A 20,260-nucleotide genomic window follows, 5' to 3' on the forward strand; every position below is an offset into this window, starting at 1 on the left:
ATGTCAACAGTTTCCAATAAAGTTGCGTGAAAAAAAAACCCAGCCAAATTTGACGTCAGCAGGCAGCTGGCTCCGGTGGAGTCAACATGGCGACTGCAGGCTCCGGAGGTGACGGGGAGACCTCGTCGGTTCTCTCCTCGGGACGTGGCACTGTGAGCTTCTAGTTCCGTTACACTTGTAGTCGTCCGCCTCGTCTATGTCGCGATGTTCGTCCCGTTGTTCTCGTTGTGTGTTGTATCGCCATGGACTGTGCATTCTTAGCTGCGGGTTCCTTCCTGTGCTGCTCCATGGCTGGTGTTCGCTCCCCTCACGTCCTGGTATTGCAGGCCCCTGCTGTAGTCCAGCACAATGCCCGCAGTGCTATCGCGTCCATGTCGGTGCTGTTCTGGTTTATCCGCCGCCATTACTCGTCCTGTATGCCTTGTATGTACCACACATTGTTTCATTAGGATAAACCCCAGGATTAAGGGGCATCCCTCCCCCGGGAATATGCAGGCTGCCTGGTAATGTCTGCTCTCGGGGGCCATAAAGCCCCCAGGCTCTGTTAGACATTGTCACTATAGACAAAAAGAAAAAAAATATATATTGCAGATAGGTGCATTTAACTGTATTGGGTCTCCTAAAGGTCGGGACCCCCTCTGACATCCATCCTTGTACTGTGGCTCATAGAGATTGGGACCCCCTCTATTACATCCATCTTTATACTGTGACTCAGATTGGGACTCCCTCTACAACATCCATCATCTTCACCAAGGCCCAAATATTGGGTCCCTCTTTATGGCCTCCATCGTTTTCTGGAGCTCATAGTGGTTGGATCTCCTCTGACTTTAATCTTTAGGGCAGAGACAGACTGCCGTCTTATCTACAGCATTGTATAATGCTGTAGATAAGCCCCAATGTAAAGGTACTGTCATACACAGCGACGCTGCAGCGATAGACAACGAGCCGATCGCTGCAGCGTCGCTGTTTAGGTCGCTGGGGAGCTGTCACACAGCTCTCTCCAGCGACCAACGATCAGGGGAACGACTTCGGCATCGTTGAAACTGTCTTCAACGATGCCGAAGTCCCCCTGCAGCACCAGTGTAAACATCGGGTTACTAAGCGCAGGGCCGCGCTTAGTAACCCGTTATTTACCCTGGTTACCGTTGTAAAAGTAAAAAAAAAAACACTACATACTCACCTTCTGACGTCTGTCACGTCCCCCCCCCCCCCCCGGCGGCTTCCCTGCACTGAATGTTTCAGCGCCGGCAGTAACAGCGGTGACGTCACCGCTGTGCTCTGCTTTACGGCCGTCTCTGACAGTCAGTGCAGGGAAGCTCTCGGCAGCGGCGCGTGCATTTAGCAGCGCTCCTGCCGAAAGCAGTTTAACCCTGTGGACGCTGGGGGACGTGACAGACATCAGAAGGTGAGTATGTACTGTTTTTGTTTTTTTTTTACTTTTACAATGGTAACCAGGATAAATATCGGGTTACTAAGTGCGGCCCTGCGCTTAGTAACCCGATGTTTACCCTGGTTACCATTGTAAAACATTGCTGGTATCGTTGCTTTTGCTGTCAAACACAACGATACACACCGATCTGATGACCAAATAAAGTTCTGGACTTCTAGCTCCGACCAGCGATATCACAGCAGGATCCAGATCGCTACTGCATGTCAAACACAACGAGATCGCTATTCAGGACGCTGCAACGTCACAGATCGCTGTCGTTCTCGTTGTAAAGTCGCTCAGTGTGAAGGTACCTTAACCTGAAAGAGGAGAAATAAAGGTTAGATTATACTCACCCAGGGGCAGTCCCAGGTCTGGTCCGGGGCCTCCCATCTTCTTACGATGACATCCTCTTCTTGTCTTCACGCTGCGGTAAGCCTGCGCCGGCTTACTGTGTCTTCCCTGTTGAGGGCAGAGCAACTGCAGTGCGCAGGCGCCGGGAAAGGTCAGAGAGGCCCTGCGCACTGCAGTACTTTGCTCTTCCCTCAACAGGGCAGACAAAGTACGCCTGTGCCGGAGCCGCAGCATGAAGACAAGAAGAGGACGTCATCGTAAGAAGATGGGAGGCCCCGGACCGGACCGTGACGCCCATCGGATCGGACTGCCCGCCCAGGTGAGTATAATCTAACCTCTTTCTCATCTTTCGGGATACATCGGGGGCTTATCTACAGCATTACAGAAAGCCCCTGATGCCAGTGGGCTTAGCTCACCTTCGATTTTGGGGGTGACAGGTTCCCTTTAAAGGGAATTTCAGGAGGATCAACTCTTCTAAGCAGTCGATATGGGCATGTAGATCATAGGAAGCTAAATTAAAATGATATCTTTTTATACCTGATGTCTTATTCCACATTTTTCATATATGTAAATAAGCTGTTCTAGGCTATGGGCCAGACAATGGTCTTCGTGAGAATCTGCCTCCAGAGATTATTATAAATATAATAATATAGGAATGTTACCAGTGGCATGGCTGCTCTCTTGATCTCACTGCAGAGCTATGTGTGATTATAACTGACATCTGCAGGTTCCTCTCAGCTACCAGCTCACAGGTAGCCAGTGTTGCACCTTTTTCCACATGTAGCTATGTCCTCCACCTGGCATGTGGAAGAAGGTGCTGTGGTGAGTCCAAAATAGAACCTTTTGGGGTAAATGCAAAACACTATGTGTGGTTGAAAACTAACACTGCACATCACTCTGAAATCACCATCCCCACCATCAAACATGCTGAGGGAATGCTTTTCTTCAGCAGGCACAGGGAAGCTGGTCAGTGTTGATGGGAAGATGGTTGCTGCTAAATACGGGGCAATCCTGGAGGAAAACTTATTAGGTTATGTTCTCACAATGAGCATTTTTGATGTTGCAGATTTTCGGCACCCATTAATTAGTATAGGTTTTTTGCATTTTTCCAGAAATATGCAGCGTAAAAAAACTCACCAAAAACTTTGTAGAAATGTGGCCTTAAAAGGCTGTAAATGACCTGAGACTGGGGTGTAGGTTCACCTTAGAAGCAGGACAACGACCCTAAACATACTGCCAGAGCTACAATGCAATGGTTGGGATCGAGGATGTCAAACTCAAATGCACAGAGGGCCAAAATTAAAAACTTGGACAGAGTCTCAGGTCAAACATGATATTTATTTAAAAAAAAAAAAAAAAGTCTACAATTGAGGAAGTGTTTCTTTATCAAATATAACAATGAACTTTTTCATAAGGAAAAAAACTTAGAGGGGTTGTTCCACTAACAAAGTACATTTTAATTGATAGATCTTAGAATAAATTATTGGTATAATATGTCATAAGAGTGGGGGACCTGCCTTGTGTTGTGGGCCAAATATACTTGGGGGACCCGCCTAGCGTCGTGGACCAAATATATTCACATTGCCTCCCAGACTGGACCTGGGTATCAGAGTTTGACATGTAGTTTAGATCAAAGCACATTTATGTCTGTTACCAAAACTATTACCACCAAGTAGAGTAATAAATCATATCCACTAAATAAAATTTTAGCTCAATCTTTAGATTAACGTAATAATCAAACACAACACTAAAAAGATCCATAAAAGAACCCCACAAAAACCCATAAAACCAAAGAAAATAGGGCAGTGTGGTTACCAATAGAAATGAGCAAACATCGTTGACTCCCTTCTTATTCGGCAAGCTATAGCGCTTACCGAATAAGTTGCAGTGGGAACCCGGATACATGGAGCACTCCCGATATTCAGGTGTCCGGCGCCGCAGCTGTGTGACAGTCATAATACACGGGCTCTCCATGTGTGGTGTTTTTTTTGTTGTTTTTTTTCTTTTTATCACAGCGGCACTTAGTTTTTTTATTTATCTATGTTTGGTATCTGCAAACTCGTAATCATATTAGCAGGTCAGTTTTAGCATTTAGTGAACATGGTAACTTATAAACCATTGTGGGATTGCACTTTATTTGCTATTTCACCACACTTGGAATCTGATCCCCATTTTTGAGTACCGTATAAGCTGAGATTTTCAGCCCACGTTTTTTATGCTAAAATTACAACTCTCAGCTTATACTCGAGTCATTGTCCCAGGCGGCGGGGGGGGGGGGGGCGTTGGCTGTCATATCATACTTACCCGCTCCCAGCGCGGTCTGTTCAGCGGTCACTTGGTACCGCTCATTAAAGTAATGAATATGGACGTGACTCCTCTCCCATAGGGGTGGAGCGCATATTCATTACTTTAATGAGCGGTACCATGTGACCGCTGAACACAGGAACAAGCTGCCGGCGCCAGAGACCATCGTATCAGAGAAGCACTGCGTTTTACCTGTGGATTAACTGTGGATTTCCTGGGTTTTTTTGTGCAGATTTCACCTGAGGTTTTACACCTACGGATTCCTATCAAGAGCAGCAGGTGTAAAACGCTGCGGAATCCTTAAAAAGAATTGACATGCTGCGGAAAATACAACGCAACGTTTCCACGTGGTATTTTCTGCACCATGGACACAGCGGATTTAGTTTTCCATAGGTTTACATGGTACTGTAAACCGCATGGAAAACTGCTGCGATTCCGCAACGTGTGCACGTAGCCTAAGTAAACAATGATGTATAATATGATGATTGCAATTAGTGATGAGCGAATATACTCGTTACTCGAGATTTCCCGAGCACGCTCGGGTGTCCTCCGAGTATTTTTTAGTGCTCAGGGAATTTTAAAGGGAACCTGTCACCCCCCATCCCCCCCCCCCCCCCCCAGGCATTTGAAACTAAAAGAGCCACCTTGTGCAGCAGTAATGCTGCATTCTGACAAGGTGGCTCTTTTAGTTATTGGTGCTGTAACTGCAGAAATAACCCGTTTTGTAATTTGTCCTAAATACCTTTTGTCATGCCTTGGGCAGGCGCAGTGAGCGCTGCCCGTCCTCTGTCCTCATATGCAGTCTAGCTGACTGCGCCAGTGCGGCCGCCCTGCCTGTGAATCCCCGCCCCGCAGTGTCTTCTGATTTATTCACACTGCGGGGCTGGGATACACAGGCAGGGCGGCCGCACAGGCGCAGTCAGCTAGACTGCATATGAGGACAGAGGACGGGCAGCGCTCACTGCGCCTGCCCAAGGCATGACAAAAGAGCGCAGACGCCGGCTGATTTCAAAACAGCGCTGAGGAGGCGGCGCCCGGCGCCAAGAAGATGTGAGTGACGGCTGTGTGGCGTCTGCAGCAGGGGGGGAAAGGCCTGTCTCCAGGTCTGAAGAAAGGTATTTAGGACAAATTACAAAACGGATTATTTCTGCAGTTACAGCACCCAGAACTAAAAGAGCCACCTTGTCAGAATGCAGCATTACTGCTACACAAGGTGGCTCTTTTAGTTTCAAACGCCTGGGGGGGTGACAGGTTCCCTTTAACTTTCTTCGCCGCAGTTGAATGATTTATACTGTGTTCCAAATTATTATGCAAATTGGATTTAAGTGTGATAAAGATTTAATTGTTTTGTTTTTCAAATAAACTCGTGGATGGTATTGTGTCTCAGGGCTCAATGGATCACTGAAATCAATCTGAAACACATGTGATAATTAGTTTTCCAGGTGATTCTAATTAAAGGAAAACTACTTAAAAATGATGTTCCACATTATTAAGCAGGTCACAGGTTTCAAGCAATATCGGAAATAAAAAGGATCTCTCTCTTCCTGAAAAGCATCAAATAGTGCAATGCCTTGGTCAAGGGATGAAAACAATAGATATTTCCCGAAAACTTAAGCGTGATCATCATACTGTGAAGAGATTTGTGGCTGAATCTGAGCACAGACGTGTTCGTGCTGATAAAGGCAGAATGAGGAAGGTTTTTGCCAGTCAAGTTAATCGGATTAAGAGAGCAGCTGTTAAAAAGCCATTACAAACCAGCAAACAGATATTTGAAGCTGCTGGTGCCTCTGGAGTCCCTCGAACTTCAAGGTGCAGGATCCTTCAAAGGCTTGCTGTGGTGCATAAACCTACTATTCGGCCACCGCTAAACAGTTTTCACAAGCAGAAACGGTTGTAGTGGGGCCAGACATACATGAAGACTAATTTTCCAACAGTCTTGTTTACTGATGAGTGTCGATCAACTGTGGATGGTCCAGATGGATGGAGTAGTGGATGGCCACCATGTCCCAACAAGGCTGCGACGTCAGCAAGGAGTGGAGGAGTCATGTTTTGGGCCGGAATCATGGGGAAACAGCTGGTAGGGCCCTTTAAGGTTCCTAAAGGTGTGAAATTGACCTCTGCAAAGTACATAAAGTTTCTGACTGACAACTTTCTTCCATGGTATAAAAAGGAGAAACGTGCCTTCAGAAGCAAAATCTTCTTCAGGCATGACAACGCACCATCTGAAGCTGCAAAGAAAACCTCTGAGTCATTGGCTGCTATGGGCATAAAAGGAGATAAACTCATGGTGTGGCCACCATCTTCCCCTGACCTCAACCCTATAGAGAACCTTTGGAGTATCATCAAGCAAAAGATCTATGAGGGTGGGAGGCAGTTCACACCAAAACAGCAGCTCTGGGAGGCAATTCTGACTTCATGCAAAGAAATACAAGCAGAAACTCTCCAAAAATTCACAAGTTTAATGGATCCAAGAATTGTGAAGGTGATATCAAAGAAGGGTTCCTATGTTAACATATAACTTGGCCTGTTAGGATGTTTTGGAGTTAAATAGCTTTTTTGTTCAGTGAATGTGACCTCCTAATGCTGCAAATTCCACAATTGAGCATTTTCAGTTCTTTAAAACATATCAAATGTTTAGACATTCTACTGTGCATAATAATTTGGAACAGTGCATTTTGAGTTTTTATTCATTTTGGAGATTATACTGTTATCATTGGAAGGTTTCTCAATAAAATTCAATGTATAATCTAACGGGTGATGACTTTTATTAGACTGACTGTCATTTGCCCCGACCTTTTAGGAAAATCTGAGAAAAATGTAATTTGCATAATTTGGAACATAGTGTACATCTATTATTATTTATTTATATAGCACCATTAATTCCATGGTGCTGTACGTGTGAAAAGGGGGTTATATACAGGGTTATAGATATCGTTAACAGTAAACAAATTTACAATGACAGACTGGTACAGAGGGGAGAGGACCCTGCCCTTGCGGACTTACATTCTTTGGGATAATGGGGAAGAGACAGGAGGTCGGTGTGCTGCAGCTCGGGTGGTTGGTGAGGCGGCGGCTCTGGCGGTGGTGAGGTGGCAGCTCGGGTGGTTGGTGAGGCGGCAGAATGGTTATTGCAGGTTGTAGGCTTTCCTGAAGAGATGGGTTTTCAGGTTCTGTCTGAAGGATCCGAGGGTGGTGGATAATCGGACGTGTTGAGGCATGGAATTCCAGAGGATGGGGGATATTCGGGAGAAATCTTGGAGGCGGTTGTGTGATGAACGAATAAGTGTGGAGGAGAGTAGGAGGTCTTGGGAGGATCGAAGATTACGTGAAGGAAGATAGTGGGAGATTAGTTCAGAGATATAGGGAGGGTACAGGTTGTGGATGGCTTTGTAGATCAGTGTTAGTAGTTTGAACTGGATTCGTTGGGGAATTGAGAGCCAGTGGAGGGATTTGCAGAGGGGTGAAGCAGGGGAGTAGCAAGGAGAGAGGTGGATTAGCCGAGCAGCAGAGTTGAGGACAGACTGGAGTGGTGCAAGGGAGTTAGCGGGGAGGCCACAGAGGAGGGTCTTGCAGTAATCGAAGCTGGAGATGATGAGGGCATGCACAAGAGTTTTAGTAGATTTTGGGCTGAGGAAGGGACTGATTCTGGCAATATTTTTTGAGTTGGAGGTGGCAAGAGTTTGGACGTGCAGTTTGAAGGACAGGGCAGAATCGAGAGTTACCCCGAGGCAGCGGATTTCAGGTGCGGGAGAGCGTGATGCCGTTTACCATAATAGATAGATCAGGTAGGGGGGATACGCAAGATGGGGGGGGGGGGGGAGATGATGAGTTCGGTTTTGTCTACATTGAGTTTTAGGAAGTGAGAGTTGAAGGAAACGAGAGTTGAAAGAGGATATGACTGACAGACACTCCCGGATTCTAGACATTCGAGAGGTGACATCTGAGCCAGAGAGGTAGATCTGAGTGTCGTCCGCATATAGGTGGTACTGGAAGCCATGGGACTTAGAGTTGTCCTAGGCCAAGGGTATAGATGGAAAAAAGCAGTGGCCCAAGGACAGAGCTTTGAGGGACTCTAATAGAGAGGGGGCCGGGTGAGGAGGTAGGTTGGGAATGGGAAACGCTAAATGTGCGGCCGGAAAAGTATGAGGCAATCCAGGACAGGGCAAGGCCTTTGATGCCGAGGGAATAAAGAATCTGTAGCAGTAGGCAGAGGACAGGTCGAGAAGGAGAAGGATGGAGAACTGTCTGTTAGCTTTGGCTGTGAGTAAGTCATTAGTAATTTTGGTCAGAGCAGTTTCGGTGGAGTGGTGTGAGCGGAAGCCAGATTGGAGGTTGTCAAGGAGAGAGTTAGATAAGTGGGAGGAAAGTTGACCATGCACATGCTGCTCAAGGAGTTTGGAAGCAAACGGGAGCAGTGATATGGGGCGATAGCTGGGTATAGCAGTTGGGTCAAGGTTAGCTTTTTTGAGGATGGGTGTGATGGTGGCATGTTTGAAGGCAGAGGGGAAATTACCAGAAGATAGCGATAGGTTGAAGAGATGGGTTAGGGCTGGAATGAGCGTGTTAGTGAGGTTGGGGAGCAGGTGGGAAGGGATGGGGTCAAGTGCACAGGTGGTGAGGTGTGATTTGGAAAGGAGGCGAGTAAGTTCTCCTTCAGTGATGTTGAAGAGGGAAGTTATTGAGGAAGGCAGAGGTCTGGTATATGGAGTGGTGGAACAGTAAAGGTTTGTCTTGTTTGGTCGATCTTGTTTTTGAAGTAGGTGGCAAAGTCCTCGGAAGAGATGAGGAGAGTTGGAGGTGGCAGTGGCAGGCGGTGGAGAGCGTTAAATGTGCTGAACAGTTGTTTTGGGTTGTAGGATAGTGAAGATACAAGGTTAGTGAAATAGGTCTGTTTAGCACAAGTGAGGGCTAATTTGAAGGCAAGTGTAGCTTGTTTGAAAGCGGTGAAGTCGTCTGGCAGGCGTGTTTTTTTCCAACGCCGCTCCGCGACCCTGGATGCTTGTCGGAGTTTTTTGGTGAGGTTGTTATGCCAGGGTTGCCTAGTGATTTGCCAGCTTGATTACATGTGGGGATTCCCTAGCAACCAGGCAACCCCCACATGTACTTCGCCGCAGCTGAATGATTTACAGCTATTAGCCAGGCTATGAAATCTCCGAACACTAAAAAATACTCGGAGGACTCCCGAGCTTGCTCGGGAAATTTTGAGTAACGAGTATATTCGCTCATCACTAATTGCAATATATTAAGAGGATAAAAACTTTGAATGGAGTGCTTTTTTAATTTCAAGCTCACCACAATGCAGTAACAAACGCATACTGTAATTCTACATTATGTACATAATGCTTATAATATGCTTTTCTGTGATTCTAATGAAGATATGTAAACAATTGAGCTAAAATTTTTATTACGCTTACCTTCTCAGGGTGGAGACGGGCACGGTCAAGTAGATAAGAGAATGAATTCCGCTAATATTAAAGGTACACTGTTCAAGAGTTCACTAACGTGAGATAAAATGATTTAATAAACTAAATAATCCTTCTCATTTCATATCTGTTACAGAGAACCCCTTCAAGTACTTGCTGGAATCTCTTGAGTTCAGTCCGGATAAAACTTTTTTCAATATCTCTAAATTGGAAGACTTGGAGTATGGTAAGTAGTGGACCTGCAGAATAATACACTGCTTTTTATTTATTTATTCCAAGGTTGAATAGCTTTTGTCCTCAAGCTGCATTACAGCATCTTTCTTGGAGGTAATAATGTTTCTTTATGGAGGAAAAACTTGCTAGCCAAGGAGTCCTTGCTGTATTGTTTATTTATCCCCTTCCCCCAAAGGAAGAATTTCAGAGTACCGATTTTGCTGAAATGGTTTGAGGCTGACATGTCACATTGGCAGAGCCCCTGAGGTGCCAAACAGCGGAACGTGACCCCATTTTACAAACTACACCTCTCAATGAATTAATCTAGGGGTGCAATGAGCTTGTTGACACCACATGTGCCTCACAGGATTTTATACCATTTGGTGGTGAAGATAATAACTTTTTTACAACTAAAGTATTGTTTTAGCCAGGGCTGTAGAGTCTGAGCCGGTGTCCATTTTGGTGGAGTTGGTATAAACTGGACCGACTCCTAAAATATATAATAAATTGGGTACAGTAGTTCAGTGCAGGATGTACTGTAAATGTTTTCATAAGAATTTATGAAATGTCCTATAAATGTCTGTTCTGTTCCTGATCTAAGGATCTGGGCTTTTAGTTGAGATGAATCTGTGCTGCACTTTATGTACATGCTGAGTAGTGAGGCCGTGCTGTGGAGCTGAAGTTGGAAGGCAGGGAAATTAAGGAGTTTTGAGTCAATCAGACTGTGGTTTGGCTTAACGACTCAACAGCCATGGTTGTAGTCTTACATTTTTAATTTTTATAAGGACTAATAAAAAAAATGGACCTCCGTTTGTTGTGTCATTTCTCAGTACGCCAATACCCTAAATGTAATCGGGAAATACTGTTGAAGCACATTGGAAAGCTCAGAAGGGAATACTTACTATAGCGATGTCACACTGAAACATGGAGAACACCTGAGGTGCCAGAACAGCACAAGCCCCTCCCCCATAAGTGACCCAATTTTACAAACTACACCTCTCAATTAAGTCATCTAGGGGTGCAGTGATGATATTGACACAACAGGTGTGTCATAGAATTTTATGCCTTGGGCAGTGAAGAAAAACATTACTAGACTTATACCACCAAAATGTTGTTTTAGCTGTAGAGTTTACATTTTCACATAGAAAAATGGCACCAAAATTTGTTCCACAATTGTTGCTGAAAATGGAAATACTCCGTATGTGATTGTACAGTACTGCTTGGCACCATGGCGAGACTCTGAAGTTACGGAGCGCTATTTGCTTCCTGGAGCGCAGATTTTCTTAAGGCCCCGTCTCACATAGCGATTTACCAACGATCACGACCAGCGATACGACCTGGCCGTGATCGTTGGTAAGTCGCTGTGTGGTCGCTGGGGAGCTGTCACACAGACAGCTCTCTCCAGCGACCATCGATCAGGGGAACGACTTCGGCATCGTTGAAACTGTCTTCAACGATGCCGAAGTCCCCCTGCAGCACCCGGGTAACCAGGGTAAACATCGGGTTACTAAGTGCAGGGCCGCCCTTAGTAACCCGATGTTTACCCTGGTTACCAAAAAAAACAAACAGTACATACTCGCCTTTCGGTGTCCAGGTCCCTTGCCGTCTACTTCCTGCTCTGACTGAGATCCGGCCGTACAGTGAGAGCAGAGCGCAGCAGTGACGTCACCGCTGTGCTCTCACTTCTCACTGTACGGCCGGCAGTCAGTGAGAGCAGGAAGCAGACGGCAAGGGACCTGGACACCGAAAGGCGAGTATGTACTGTTTGTTTTTTTTGGTAACCAGGGTAAACATCGGGTTACTAAGCGCGGCCCTGCGCTTAGTAACCCGATGTTTACCCTGGTTACCAGTGAAGACATCGCTGGATCGGTGTCACACACACCGATTCAGCGATGTCAGCGGGGCCTCAACGACCAAAAAAAGGTCCAGGCCATTCCGACACGACCAGCGATCTCGCAGCAGGGGCCTGATCGCTGGTACGTGTCACACATAGCGAGATCGCTATGGAGGTCGCTGTTGCGTCACAAAACTTGTGACTCAGCAGCGATCTCGCTAGCGATCTCGCTATGTGAGACGGGGCCTTTAGAATAGTTTGCAGACTTTATATACAGACCCCCTAGGTGCTAGAAGAGCAGAATCTCCCTCAAGTTCCATTATACTCCTTTGGGAATTTATCTACAGGTGTAGTGTCAATTTTGACTCCATGAGTGTTTTCCTTAAACAATCCGCAGTGGATGTTGCTGAGTGAAAACTGCACATCTGCCATTGTAATGTCTAGTATGTTGTATTGCTCGTACATTATAGCGCTCAGTACCTTATGCCAGGCTTGTGCTTCTGCAGACATGCACCCGTAAATTAAGCGGGCACTCATCGCTACAGAAATGCCAAACGTGGATGCTAAATGTGGGTTAGGCACACGGGGATCAGAACAGAGGGTGTCATTTTACATTTGACAGTGCTGAATTTCTTTTGGAGGTAGAGGAGCAATTTCACTTTTCCAGAGCCAGAGTTACTGCTACCAGTAAAGTGAAAGCTTCCTATTTCTGTTAACGGATGACAGACCTGAGTAGTGACTTGCTTTTTTTGAGGACTGAATTGAAGCTTTTGTATTTTATATAGCATTTAAGATCACATTTATCTGGCGCACTGTGCTGAGCACTTTGGGGTTTCCATCTAAATCTTCTAGTGACGTAATTAAGATGCAACACTCGAGGGAAGCACTCACTATAATGAAGCAGCAAAGCTTTTATGCACGCCTAAAAAAACGGACGCTACCGGGTCATAGGCCGGACTGCGTCAACAGTGCCTCCATTTGCCTCATATGGAAAATTCCGCAGGGTGTTCCATCTGAAGCACGTATTTTGTAGATTTACACAGAAACCCCGGTTTAAGTGCTCAGCGCAAGATAAATCAGGCAAAATGAACAAATACAGGTCAAGAATTTGTCCTATTTATTTATTTTTTATTACGCTGTTCCTCGTGTGATATAAGTGATTAGACCACTTTATTCTTCGGGTCAGTGCGATTACCGCAATACCAGATTCATATTGTTTTTTTTGTTTGGTTTCTGTCACACACTAAACACTGTTTTCGAAATAAAGTTTTTGCATCACTATATTTTGAAATCTATAATTACTCTGTCGCCTCATTGGGGGACATAGGACCATGGGTGTTATGCTGCTGCCCACTAGGAGGTGACACTATGCATAATCTGAAAAAGATTAACCATGGCTCCTCCTCTGCAGTATACACCCCTGGACGGCATCAGCCTTCTCCACTTTTTGCTTAGTGTTGCATAGGAGGCATACCTAAAAAAATGTTTTCCTTGCTCCATTTTTCCGACGGGATTACAGATGAAGAAAAATGGGTCTCCTGTGAGACTCCCGGCATGGCTCCTTCCTCAGCCCCCTATTACGGGGTGCCCGTTTGAAGTTGAGATGGCTATTCCCCATGTCGCTCCTTCCCCAGTCCCTTGGGTGCTGGTTTGAAGTCGAGACCCCCCTCCTTCCCCAATTCCTTTTGGTTTCTGGGTTGAGGTCGAGGCGAGGATAAAGGCCCCTGATGGTCACAGCAGCACCCTCCCTAATCCCCCTCTGGGGGCATTAGGTTGAGATGCCTCAGGTAGGGCCTGTACAGGCAGCACTCTGCAGCTCCCAGCAATGGGCCAGCACACTGCGCCTGCATCCAGGGGAGTGCAGGCAGGCATGGCACAATAGAGACACAGGGCTCCTGCTCCCCTGTTTCTGCGTCATCACCAGCTGTACACTGCCTTAGGGTATCCCCTCACCGGGCCCCCCCTTCCGCTTATTAGCCCCACCGCTATCCTGCCTTTAAATCCGGGGGGTCCGGTTCAGATCCGCCCCCCTCCCGGACTTCCGCGCCGGCCTGGGGCCTTCCTGGGCAGCAGGCATCTAATTTAGGCTGCGGCTTCGGCCTAGCTGAAGCCACCGCCTCCTCTCCGCCCCCCCGGATGACAAATATGACACTCTACAGTGTCATAGAGGGGGCGGATTGAGAAAGGGCGCGTTTTTACACAGCTCTGCCGCCTTTTTCAGCTCTCCGCCCCCTTCCCCCCTTCTTCTCGGCAGTCATTTGCCTTGTGCAGGCGTGTACTCCGGAGGACAGAGAATGAACTTCAATCCAATATTGCGGCCAGCATGCAGCCAGCGGGTAAGGAAAGGGTGAATCAAACACCCGAAAACCCCGCCCATATGACCCAAAACTGGTCCCGCCAAATTCAGGTGACAGGTTCCCTTTAAATGCTTAGGAAGCCTTAGCAGGTGGCTTTTCGTTAATTAGTCTAATTTACTGAGATAACGACACTTGGGTTTTCATTGGCTGTAAGCCATAATAATCAACATTAACAGAAACAAACACTTGAAATAGATCACTCTGTAATAACTCAGGATGGGCTGTTTATATGGATACACCTAAATAAAATGGGAATGGTTGGTGATATCAACTTCCTGTTTGTGGCACATTAGTATATGGGAGGGGGAAAACTTTTCAATATGGGTGGTGGCCATTTTGAAGTCAGGCATTTTGGATCAAACTTTATTTACTCTGTCGCCTCATTGGGGACACAGGACCATGGGTGTTAAGCTGCTGTCCACTAGGAGGCGACACTATGCATAATCTGAAAAAGATTAACTGTGGCTCCTCCTGTGCAGTATACACCCCTGGACGGCATCAGCCTTCTCCAGTTTTTGCTTAGTGTCGCATAGGAGGCACACCTAAAAGATTTTTACTCCGTTTTTTCCGACGGGATTACAGATGAAGAAAAGAGGGTCTCCTGTGAGACTCCCGGCCTGGCTCCTTCCTCGGCCCCCTATTATGGGGTGCCCAGTTGAAGTAGAGATAGCTATTCCCCATGTTGCTCCTTCCCCAGTCCCTCGGGTGCTGGTTCGAAGTCGAGACCCCCCCCCTCCTTCCCCAATTCCTTTTGGTTTCTGGGTTGAGGTCGAGGCGAGGATAAAGGCCCCTGAAGGTGACAACAGCACCCTCCCTATCCCCCTCTGGGGTTATTAGGTTGAGACGCCTCAGGTAGCATTCTACAGCAACCAGCAATGGGCCAGCACACTGCGCCTGCATCCAGGGACCCCAGCCCAGCTGCGGGCTCCTGTTGGGGCCGGGGGGGAGTGCAGGCAGGCATGGCACATACAGACACAGGGCTCCCTGCGCCCCTGTCTCTGCGGCAGCACCAGCTCTATACTGCCTCAGGGAGACCCCTACCGGGCTCCCCCTTCCGCTTATAGCCCCACCGCCATCCTGCCTTTAAATCCGGAGGGGTCTGGTTCAGATCCGACCCCCTCCCGGACTTTCGCGCCGGCCTGGAGCCCTTCTGGGCCTCAGGCATCTAATTTAGTCCCCGGCTTCGGCCTAGCTGAAGCTGCCGCCTCCTCTCCACCCCCCGACCCGCCCCCGCGGATGACAAATATGACACTCTACAGTGTCATAAAGGGGGTGGATCGAGACAGAAAGGGCGCGTTTTTACACAGCCTTGCCGCCTTTTTCCAGCTCTCCGCCCCCTTCTCCTCCTTTCCTCTCTGTCTCAGCAGCCATTTTTGGGCTGCAGATTAACCCTGCATCTCCCGGTCTGCAGGACCTGGACCAGGCAGCCAGTCTCCGGGGGGCACAGGACTGTGGATCTTCGGTGCTGGACCTAGGGGCACACTGGTGGGGTAAGATCACAGCTGGGTTTTTTACTCAGCTGTGAATCCATATTACCTATAGGGCTCCCCTATAGGTTTCTCTACCCCTGTAAGGTCCTCTGCTGGCAGCACTTCTGCACTCTGTGCACTATGCCGGGCTCAAGGTCCAAGAGAACCAGGCAGAACTGCTATTATGCATTCTGCACAGCCTGCGGGACCGCTCTCCCCAGTAGTAGCACGTACCCGCATTGTCAGAACTGTATACAAACTAATGTCAGAGCCCCAAGAAGCCCCTGCCAATGCCTCGGTGTCTAATGCCACGCTGGAATTGGCTACTCAGATATCGCAATCTATGACGCAGTCTATAGATAACCTAACCTCCACATTGCTTCAGGCTCTGCAGGGTCATGCCCCGGCTATGACCGTTAACCAGCAAAGGGAGAGCTTGACTCAAGAACAAGATGACCCTGGCACATCCACGTCTAGGTCAGGACGCAAGCGGACCCATAGATCAAGTCCATCTGCGTCATCCCATAGCACACGGTCATCCCCCTCTAGGGAGAGACACCGTAGCTCCAGGTCATCTAGACCGTCCAATTCCATGGACAGACAATGCAGATCTCCGCAATCCCCGACCAGAGAAGGCCTCCTCCCCAGCCCACTCAGCAGGGGACGCCTCAGTGATACACAGGATTCGGAAGGCATCTGTGACTCTGACTCAGACAGAGACACGGAGGGGTCCCTGATCCCAATCCCTCCTAGCAATACAGCGCTAGTGGAGGACATAATTTCATCCATCCATCGGGTGCTGAACATTTCTGATCTGCAACCAGAGGCCCCAGAACATAAGATTTCCTTTGAAGGACCTCTGAAGCTGCCTAAGGTTTTCTCTAACCACCCAGAGTTTAAGACGATCCTTAAAAAGCAGCTCTCACAGCCTGAGAAAAAATTCGCTAATCGCAAATATCTGGAGGCGAGGTACCCCTTCCCACAGAAGGACACCAAGGAATGGACAGATCCACCTGAAGTGGACCCCCCAGTCTCTAGGCTAGCAGCACAGACCCTCCTTTCACTGCCAGATAGCTCAACCCTCAGGGACGCAGCAGACCGGCAGGTAGAACGCATGGCTCGTTCCAATTTTCGAGGCAGCAGGGGCATCCCTGGCTCCCGCGTTCGCCTCAGTTTGGGCTGCCAAGGCCATTCTGGCCTGGGCAAAGAATTTACAAGCTCTCCCAGCATCCGCTCCTGAGCTGTCGGACCAAGCGGTTCAAATAGCAGTTGTAGCAGACTACATGCTCCATGCAGCTCTGGATTCAGCAAGGGGAGTAGCGGGATAGCATCAAACGCCATCACGATTCGGCGTATCCTCTGGCTGCGGGAATGGAAAGCGGACGCAGCCTCAAAGAAGTCCCTCACGCACCTCCCCTACCTCAGTGGGAGACTTTTCGGTGAACAGTTGGACACTATGATCCAACGCCACCGGGGGTAAGAGTACTTCTCTTCCCCAACTGAAACCTAAACGCACTTACAAGAAGCGTAACCAAACTCGATTCCGATCCTTTTGGAATTCCTCCGGCTGGTCCGTCTCGCGTCCAGCACAAAATCGTAACCGTTCCCCACGCAGGGACAACTCACGATCGACGCAAAGGTCGGACAAGACCTGGCAGTCAAAAGCAGGCCAGCCTAAGCCCAGAGGAGGAAAATCTCAGACTTTCTCCTCATCATGACTCACGGACTCCGGAAGACACCACACCAGTAGGCGGCCGACTTTTGCTCTTTCATCAAGTCTGGCTGCCTATTACAGAAGACAGGTGGGTCACGGAACTAGTGTCTTCCGGATACAAAATAGACTTCACCTCCAACCCACCAGACCGATTCTTCCTCTCTGTCCCCCCAAAACCGCCAGCCAAGGCTCGTGCCTACCACCAAGCGGTCTCCTCGCTTTTTCAAGCAGGAGTCATAGTACCGGTACCCACGACCGACCGCTTCCGAGGGTTCTACTCCAATCTGTTCGTAGTTCCCAAGAAAGGAGGCAGCGTATGGCCCATACTAGACCTAAAACAGCTCAACAAATATGTACGGGTCCGTCATTTCCGCATGGAGTCCCTTCGGTCCATCATTGCGTCCATGGAGAAGGGAGAATATCTCGCCTCCATAGACATTAAAGACGCATACCTGCATATACCCATTGCACCTGCCCATCAGAGGTTTCTAAGGTTCGCAATAGGCTAGGACCACTACCAATTCGTGGCTCTCCCCTTCGGACTCGCCACGGCTCCCAGAGTGTTCACCAAGGTCATGGCAGCCACCATGGACGTCCTGCACTCCAGAGGCATAGTAGTCGTTCCATACCTGGACGATCTACTCATCAAGGCTCCCACCTTCAAGGACTGCGAGCTCAGCGTCTCAATCACAACCGATACTCTCAGTCGCATGGGCTGGTTAATCAACCTACAAAAGTCATCACCATCCCCGAGTCAGTCCCTGACCTTCCTGGGAATGTTATTCAATACCTCCAGGGGTCTAGTGCTCCTTCCCAAGGACAAGGCACTGGCTCTCCGACTAGCAGTTCGCACCCTCCTCCGCAAACCCCCTCGATCTCTCCGGTTTGCCATGAGAGTCCTCGGCAAGATGGCAGCAGCAATAGAAGCTGTCCCATTTGCCCAGTTTCACCTCAGACCTCTCCAACTAGCCATTATCAAGTCCTGGGACAGGATTCCCTTTTCTCTCGACAGGGAGTTCCAGCTAACGTCGTCAACCAGGAAGTCCCTGCACTGGTGGCTCAAGCCAACCTCGCTAGCAAAGGGGAAATCCTTTCTCACAGGTCAATGGAGGGTTCTGACCACTGACGCGAGCCTGACGGGTTGGGGTGCGGTGCACCTACACCACAGGGCACAGGGCAAGTGGTCCCCAGTGGAAGCGACCATGCCCATCAACATCCTGGAAATTCGTGCTATCCTTCTGGCATTGAGGGCCTTCCATCACTTACTCACATCAGAATACAGTCGGACAATGCCACGGCTGTGGCATATGTTAATCACCAAGGGGGGACCCGCAGTACCCAGGCGATGCGAGAAGTGTCACACATCCTCCGCTGGGCGGAGGACACAGGGTCGGTTCTTTCGGCGGTCCACATTCCAGGTGTGGAAAACTGGGAAGCAGACTTCCTCAGCCGACAAGGAATAGACTCGGGAGAGTGGTCTCTCCATCCCGAAATTTTTCAACAGATCTGTCTCCGCTGGGGGACCCCGGATGTGGACCCAATGGCATCCCACTTCAATGCCAAGGTCTCCAACTTCATGGCCAGAACACACGATCTGCGGTCTCTCGGAGCAGACGCTCTGGTTCAGGACTGGACCCAGTTCCAGCTTCTGTATATTTTTCCACCTCTTCCCCTGATATCCAGAGTGGTGAGGAAGATCAAACAAGAGGGAGTTCCAACCATCCTAATTGCACCAGACTGGCCCAGACGCACATGGTACACCGACATCGTACAACTCACAGCAGACGCCCCCTGGCGTCTCCCCGACCGCCACGATCTTCACAAGGCCCGTTCTACCACCAGAACTCAGGGGCTCTCAATTTGACGGCGTGGCCCTTGAGACCTGGGTTCTAACCCAGGCAGGGCTCTCGACGGACGTCATTGGAACCATGATCAGAGCACGGAAACCAGCGTCTGCCAAGATTTATTACCGTACCTGGAAAGCTTTCTTTACCTGGTGCGAATCTCGTGGCCAGATCCCACTCCCTTATTCCCTACCCAAAGTACTTGGTTTTCTCCAATCGGGTCTCGAGGCCAGGCTGTCATTGGGCTCGCTTAAGAGCCAGCTGTCAGCCCTCTCAGTGCTATTTCAAAGGCGCATTGCTACCAAGCCGCAAGTAAGGACTTTCCTTCAGGGGGTTTCCCGATTGGTTCCCCCCTACAGACGACCACTAGAAACGTGGGACCTCAACCTGGTCCTGACAGCATTGCAGGAACCACCCTTCGAACCCCTTAAGGAGGTCCCGCTACGCCTTCTTTCCCAGAAGGTGGTTTTCCTGGTGGCAATCACCTCGCTACGCAGGGTGTCTGAACTGACAGCACTCTCCTGCAGACGGCCCTTCCTGGCTTTTCACCAGGACAAGGTAGATTTTCGTACGGTCCCATCCTTCCTTCCGAAGGTTGTGTCCGACTTCCACCTCAATGAGGAAATTTCACTACCATCCCTTTGTCCGGTTCCGGTTCATAGAGTGGAGAAGGCTCTGCATACGCTTGACCTTGTCAGGGCATTGCGTATATACGTGTCTAGGACTGCGTCCTTCCGGAGGTCTGATTCTCTTTTCCTCCTTCCGGAAGGCGGCCACAAGGGTCTGCCAGCTTCCAAAGCTACCCTTGCCAGGTGGATCAAATCCACCATACAAGAGGCCTACCGCCTTAAGAATTCTCTTCTTCCAGCCGGTATTACGGCACACTCTACACGGGCGGTAGGGGCCTCCTGGGCCATTCAGCACCAGGCTTCGGCACAACAAGTGTGTAAGGCGGCCACTTGGACTAGCTTACACACGTTTACTAAACACTACAGGGTTCATACCCAGTCCTCAGCGGACGCGAGCCTGGGTAGATGTGTCCTGCAGGCGGCGGTGCCCTAAGTATAGGGGCATGTCTGCACAATATTCGTCCATTGCTTCCCACACAGGGACTGCTTTAGGACGTCCCATGGTCCTGTGTCCCCCAATGAGGCGACAGAGTAAAGGAGATTTTTGTGTACTCACCGTAAAATCTCTTTCTCTTAGCCTCTAATTGGTGGCCACAGCTCCCACCCTGTTGCCCTTTCCGGGCCGTTGTAACTGAGTTCTCATATTGTTTTCTTGAGCTCGTACATAGTTGCCTTCTTACAGGCATAATTATG

General features: G+C 48.8%; 1 protein-coding gene across 1 annotated transcript in view; it reads left to right on the top strand.

Annotated features, from left to right (window-relative positions):
* The first annotated feature begins 2 nt into the window (after positions 1-2).
* Positions 3-20,260, top strand: part of IREB2 (iron responsive element binding protein 2) — a 126,159-nt gene continuing 105,901 nt past the window's right edge. Inside the window, exons 1-3 of the mRNA XM_077264216.1 lie at positions 3-152; positions 9,507-9,561; positions 9,644-9,733. Of these exons, the coding sequence (XP_077120331.1) occupies positions 87-152; positions 9,507-9,561; positions 9,644-9,733 (211 nt within the window). The 5' untranslated portion in view covers positions 3-86. The remainder of the gene's footprint in view (positions 153-9,506; positions 9,562-9,643; positions 9,734-20,260) is intronic.

The sequence above is a fragment of the Ranitomeya variabilis genome, chromosome 5 (genome assembly GCF_051348905.1).
Source record: "Ranitomeya variabilis isolate aRanVar5 chromosome 5, aRanVar5.hap1, whole genome shotgun sequence".
In the NCBI taxonomy this organism is placed as follows: Eukaryota; Metazoa; Chordata; class Amphibia; order Anura; family Dendrobatidae; genus Ranitomeya; species Ranitomeya variabilis.